General features: G+C 25.9%; 1 protein-coding gene across 1 annotated transcript; it reads right to left on the bottom strand.

Annotated features, from left to right (window-relative positions):
- Positions 1-520: 520 nt before the first annotated feature.
- On the bottom strand, positions 521-4,653 carry LOC133817220 (chalcone isomerase-like protein 1). Its single transcript, XM_062249675.1, has 4 exons — positions 4,416-4,653; positions 1,189-1,432; positions 1,014-1,105; positions 521-913 (listed from the first exon to the last, which is right to left on the bottom strand). The coding sequence occupies exons 1-4, from the start codon at positions 4,588-4,590 to the stop codon at positions 774-776; spliced, it is 651 nt and encodes a 216-aa protein (XP_062105659.1). The 5' UTR covers positions 4,591-4,653; the 3' UTR covers positions 521-773.
- Between the last annotated feature and the right edge of the window lie 2,207 nt (positions 4,654-6,860).

Raw genomic sequence — 6,860 nt, 5'->3', positions numbered from 1 at the left:
GAGCTATGAGCTCTAAGTTCATTCATACAAAGCTTTGAGCTCTTCATTCATTCATTAAGAGTACGAGCTCTGTTTGTCATACTGCACGGTGCAAATCTATTATTTCACTTGCCATGTCATTTAGGAAAATATTTCCCCTACAATAATATTTCTTAATTAAATTGAGTTTCTTTAATATGAATTAATTTTAATTAATTTATTTATTTTCAGTGAAATACAGATGAAAGTGTGGTTGGCAGGTGGGCATCTCAGAATGCTTAACGAAACGTAATTAATTACTTACTCCCTCATATCTTACTATTCTTCCTTTTGATTTATTTTGCTTATTTTTATACCTATAATTTATTGGCCTCTTGTGCTGAGATGCAATTGGCTTCAAAGTTTTGCTTAATTAGATGAGCCAAATAGTTGTTGAATTATCATATTTTTGAAGAGAATCGATATGGGTTCCATTTGTTTTTGGCAACAAAGTTACCAATCTATGTATGTATATATTTTTTATATGGTAAGAGTGTAAAAATTCAAGACAAAAGAAGAGCTTTGCTTCTTGTATTTTCAGTAATGCACTAACTGCTGTTTGTTTGTATGAAATGAGCTCCTCGGATTGTATGCTTAAACTAAGTATGTGAAGCATAAAACACACTTGGAATCTATGACAGAAAGAAGAAAAAACATTCTCATTGTCTCCATTCTTATTGAATAAGTAAGTAGCTTTGTTCCTAATAAGTAGTGCAGACTTGAATCTTATTGATTGAAACTGTTTCTCCAATCTCTTAGAAGAGAGAAAGCATGGACTGTCCGAACATCTCTCTCGATTCCTTGTCACACTCCATCGTATCCTCTCCTAGATACATTCGAAAATAGGCTCTGCAAAGAAGTTCACTCTCAACCCTGCTTACAAGCTCTCCATTCACTGCACCCATCAAAACTTGTAACATTAGTTTTCTGTTAACTAGCTCGACAATGATAAAACAGTCAAACTACGTACACTACTGCTGTTTTTGTAGTCTAACCTTTTGTTTCAAGAACATATCCTTGTAGTTTAGATATCTCCAATTCAGAACCAGTTGCCAACTTGATTTTATCAGATGCAGAACCTAAAATTCTATAAGAAAAGCCCAAAACAATGAAGTTTGTATAGACAAGAATGTTTAAAAAAAAAAGTTGTAGAAAGTAGAAGCTTTGTACTTGTTTGCAAGGTCCTCATTCTTTTGGCCACCAGTGAGTTTCATTATAGATTCTACCACAGCTTCACTGAAGTTCTTTTTGACCATGCTCACTTTCAGGCCAGAAAAGACAGTTACTATTTTGATAGTCATACCAAAATCACCATCGATTGCCAACTGATACATCTCCTCTGTTGGTTTTGCTGGGGATTTTCCTATTTTTAACTTCAAAAGACTTTTCAACTTCTCATTATCTGCATACAACGCTGCAAGTCCAAGAATGGATCATATAAAGTATTGGTTAGATTTCAGTCAAGCTCTATATGATGGTATGTATGTATTATTTGATTTGACATATAAATGTTTTTGGAAGCCAACAAACTAACAGTATAATTCCTTTTGTATATATATCTTTGTAGAAAAATAATGAACAATGCCAAAGTATTTGGCCTATAACATTTTCATTTCCTACCATATCATCATTTAGATGTTATTAAATTGATTTTTTTTATCACCATAATGTTTGCTTATTTGTATAAACATCTTAGAGCTTTCACACTAGATGAGCTATAATAGCTAAACAAATAAAATATATCTCAAAACTTAAAAAAAAAAAAAACCAGTTCCATCATATGCTTTAAAATACCAAAATTTTACCTCTATCTACTATTGATGCTCCACATTTATTGAATATGTTCTAAATAATATTTTTGTTCTCTCTCTTTTCATTGTGATATAAAGAGATGATCTTTTAATATAGTAGCATTTAAGTCTCTATTATTTTTTACAAAGGCAAATGTCTCTGGTTTTTTGATATAGTAGCATTTAACTACATAATCTTTTTGTTAAGGCAAAAATCACTTACATTAACATATTGGTTCACATATTCCCTAAAGACTCATTAATTATTTTAATTGATTTTAAAATTGTAAAAGTCAAATAAAATTGTATTTAATTAATAAAAAATGTAAATTAATTTAAATAATGAATTAAAAATATATATTACATTTTTTAAAGGAAAAAATATATATTACTTAAAATTACTAAAATAAAATTTTATTCATTAACACATGTTTACATATTTACTAAAATATTTTTTTATTTATTAATTAAATTAAAATTGTATTATTGTACTAATTCTTACTCGCACCAATCAAATAATTTTAATCTAAGAACTAATAATTAATGAGTCTTTAGGAAACATGTGCATCAATATGTTAACGTAAACAACTTTTACCTTAAAAAAATTAGGGACTTAAATGCTATTATATCAAAAAATCAGAGACTTTTGTCTTAAAAAAAAACTAAGAACTTAAATGATACTATATCAAAAAATCATGAATTTTTACCACTAATAATCCTAATATATATACATATTCTACCATATATATATTCTTTCTCTACCATATATTTGTATAAAATAAAATATTACAATATTTTTTTACTGTTGTTTTTTTATTTGAATTTACACCACACATAAAACATATATTTTATATATAATATATTTATATTTTTTGTAATATTGATAATTAGAGAAAATATATGAATAATTTTGATTAAAAACAAGATATATTTATATGATATTATATATTGGTAGATATTGTATACATTAAAAGATGTAGAAATATTATTGATAGCAAGAAAAAATATTTGAAATAAATAAAAAAATATTATAATATATAATATTTAAATGATATAGATAAAAAAATAAGGAAGTTCGTGTATGGTGTAATATAAAAGTTGGAAGTAAAATAGAAAAAATAATGTTTTGGTAAGTTATTTTAAATGATATGAGTGATGATAGAGCATCACCAATGGAGTATCAAAAATGTGATGTATTATTATATTTAGCATATTTTAGCAAAAATATCATTCCAATGGTGTCCTAAAAAATATGTTAAATTTGGCACATGCTAAAAGTTATGCTAAATTTGGCACAAGATATAGTACGAGTCAAATTTGGCACAACAGCAAATGTCATTGTTTTATTTACTATATTGTCACTAATTTATTAATTGACAATTAATTACTAAACATATTACTTTTTTTATTCACTTATTTTACAATATAAAATTAAAAAAATAATTTTTGTATATTATCAATAAATATTAAATGAATTGTTGACTTTTTTAATTAATTTGTATCTTATGGATTGGAGTACAATTATAAATATTGAGTCAAATATAACATTGACTTATTTTTTGTGTCAAATTTGGCACAAAATTTACATGTTGCATTAAAAATGGTCTTAATCACTAAAATATATAAATAAATAAGTGATGAGTTCCACGGGCCTAAGCCCCCTTCTTTATTTAATTTCTATTTAATTTTTTATTGTATAATTTTTTTATTAAGAAAAATCTTCAAAATTTAGAAAAATAGTATATTGCGTCTCCTATATTTAAAAAAATACATAAAATAGTTTTCCTTCATTGTAAATCCTAACTTTGATTCTCATAGATGTTGATATCTATCTTTTTAACTAAACAATATGAATAAAAAGAAAATTTTGCAGTTGTACTTAAATTTTTACTTTTTTTATACTTAAATGCCATAATTTTTTTTTGGCAATAAAAGTACCAAAAAATAATTTTTTCTTGCATTATTGTGAGTACTAACTGTTAAATCTAACTTTTTTTGCAGTAAAAATACATAAACGGTGTGTTTCTTTACAGTTAAATAGCAAAACTAATTTTAGTAAAAATTACAAAAATATTAAAATAATTAAAATTCATTTTGAAATATAAAAAAAAATTAATGGATTTTAAAATTAAAACTAATTTTTTTCCCTTCGTCCTTGTCCCTCTTCTTCATCCCACAAGATATGTTCCTTCGGCATATTCCTCTATTCTCTTCTTTTCTTTTGTTTTTTTCTTATTTTAATTAAAATAGATTTTTCATATATTTTTTATTTTTAAATCAATTAAAATATTTTAAAATATATTTTTATTTTTTATATTTTAAAATTACTATAGGCATTTTGTTTTTTAAAATAAATAAAATATATTTTAATATAAAATTTTGGTTTTAATTTTAAAATCAACTAAAATATTTTTTATATTTAAAATAAATTTTAAGTATGTTTTTCATTTTAAAATTCCTACAAGATTCAAAAATGGAGAAACTAATTTTAATGTTTTTTTAATTTTCACCGAAAAAAATGATATTTAACTACAAGTAAAAACAAAGTTTAGACACTTTTACCGCAAATGTTCCTAATAAGAATGAACATAGAAAAGGAATACATACCAAAGCCATAAACCTTAATGTTCAGGCCAAGTATAGATTTCTTGTTCAAGCCAACACAGTTCAAGCTTTTGCCATCGTTTAATTTAACCGGAAAAGCAATGCCAGTCTTTGACTCAATGTGAACCGCCACCTCCTTGGCGGCGGCGTTGGAGCTTCCACTCTGGAAAGTTGCCATTATTTGAGTGTTTGTGTTAATATGATGAAAGAAATGAAAGAGAAATGGAGTTTTGATGGTGAGCAGTGAATACAATATAGCTATATATTTATATTGGATGTTAGATGTTAGATGCAATAAATATGCATGGAAAAAAAAATGTTTTATGTAAAGAGTTTCAATTGGCTCTTGACTATGGAAAAATGTTGTCCTTTCTAGCTGCTACACGATTTAGAGATGGCCATTGAGCTATATAAGTAGTAAGAAAATGTTATGTTATAGGCATTAATTAGCATGGAAAAAATGATGATTTTTAAATTTAGGTTTTTTTTTTAATTAAAAAGCAATACAAAGTTAATTCTTGTGTACAAAAAATTCAAATTAGAGATAAAATTCAAATTCTCTTATCTGTGTACTCATGAAACATACTGTTTGAACCTTGATTATGACTCAATAAATCATCCAGAATTTTTAGAAAAATAAAACATTACAATATCTTTTTACTGTTATTTTTAGTCACAACGAATCCATATACATTTTTTAAGAAATTCATAATAATTTATTGTGTTGAAAATAAAGTTCAAACAACATGTGGTACGCATGCCTAATTCTTTTTTCTGTGCACTCGTGAAACAGCTTGTTTGAACCTTGATTATGGCTCAATAAATTATCCAGATTTTTTATAAAAATGTGTTGTAGGTTCGTTGTGACTACAATATATATCATCATATAAAACAATTAGGATTATAATTTATCCACTACATAGGACTCATCTACCATAGAATTTCCCATGTATTTAGTAATGATAAAATTATTTTATTTTAAAGTTTATATATATATATATATGTATTAATTGAGGTATTGTAAGATGGCATAATAGGGTGGGGCATCATATATTTTTTCCATTCAAATAAATTAGGCACCACCTCAAGCTAATTATGTTACACGATTTAGAGATGGTAGGTATGGAAAAAAAATTCATTTTAGGTGAAGTGTTTGTAATTGCATTAATTATAGGAAATTTTGTAGTGAAAATTAATAAGTAATCTAAAAGATTGCACTCAAGTTGCTAAGTAATTTTTTAGGTGGCTAAAATCAATGAGTAGTCGGAAAATATTACACTTATCACTGAGTATTTCTTTGATAGCAAAAGTCACATTTTACACCAATTTGGTATAATGATCTGTTATATTTATTGACTTCATTGCAATTTCTCTTAATGATATAATAGATAGGTTAGATTGTGATTCCAGTTCTCCTCACTATAAAAAAAAATTAATATAAGAATATTAGTATGCATCCACGACGGTTTGTGTAACAAAAAAATGTGAATTTAAGTTGGTTAATTTGTCACCATTTCATACTAAAAGTAGGAGCATTGATATAAGGCACCGTATAGTGTCCAACATCATATAATATGACATATTATGATAAGTGCAAATCAATTAATATCTAATCCTGCATATATGAATTTAAATTGAAATATGTGAGACTAAATATTAAATTGTACCAATAACAATATAACATGTCATAAGATATTGGACACCTTAAAATACATACGAATTCTCTAAAGGTATAATTTCATTTCGGTCAATATAGTTATGGTCTCACTATTCTATTTTACAAATTTAAATATTATTGATTAAGTCATTTATATTATAATTTGTATAATAACTAGATTGTGACTTTTTTTCTTTTGAAAAATGCTTTTGTCATGATTTAATAAAATACAAGAATTAATCATTTGGAAAAATTACAAAACAAATGGTGTATTTCGTAAAAAAAAAAAAGTACACATGGGCACAACTACAATGGTGTATGCATTTTATGCACTACTTCATAAGGATGTTCATTGTAGTCACAGCAAACCTCCTGCAAATTTTTAAGAAAATTTGAATAATTTAGGATGCTGAAATAGGGTTTTAAACTTTCAGCATTGTCATTCATGCATATATTATTTTAGACCTTATTTTCGACACCTTAAATTATTCAAATTTTCTTGAAAAATTGTAGGAGGTTTATTGTGATTATTATGAATATTATCATGTAAAAAAATAAGTTCTACGTATGTAAAAATATACGAATCACCATGATAGTGCATAAAAGTGTGCACCATTGTAGTCGTACTCAATATATATATATATAGGACAATTCATTAGTGCAGCCCCCCTAATAAAATGCACAGATGCATTCCTCTATGTTTTGGCACGCGAAGAAGTTATAACATTTAATTTTGTTATATGACAGTATTCGTTGTAGTTATTTAGGATATCTTGCAACTTTTCAGGAAA

This window comes from Humulus lupulus, chromosome 2 (assembly GCF_963169125.1).
Source record: "Humulus lupulus chromosome 2, drHumLupu1.1, whole genome shotgun sequence".
In the NCBI taxonomy this organism is placed as follows: Eukaryota; Viridiplantae; Streptophyta; class Magnoliopsida; order Rosales; family Cannabaceae; genus Humulus; species Humulus lupulus.
Note: the sequence above shows the minus strand (reverse complement) of the source record. Positions and strands in the feature narration are given on the sequence as shown.

Bases quoted from the DNA above. Each gene is read 5' to 3' on its own strand.
- LOC133817220 (XM_062249675.1), bottom strand. From the start codon at position 4,590: ATGGCAACTTTCCAGAGTGGAAGCTCCAACGCCGCCGCCAAGGAGGTG. The intron at 1,433-4,415 runs GTATGTATTCCT...TTGGACTTGCAG, and splicing joins CATTAAGGTTTATGGCTTTG to CGTTGTATGCAGATAATGAG. The intron at 1,106-1,188 runs GTACAAAGCTTC...CTTTTCTTATAG, and splicing joins AATGAGGACCTTGCAAACAA to AATTTTAGGTTCTGCATCTG.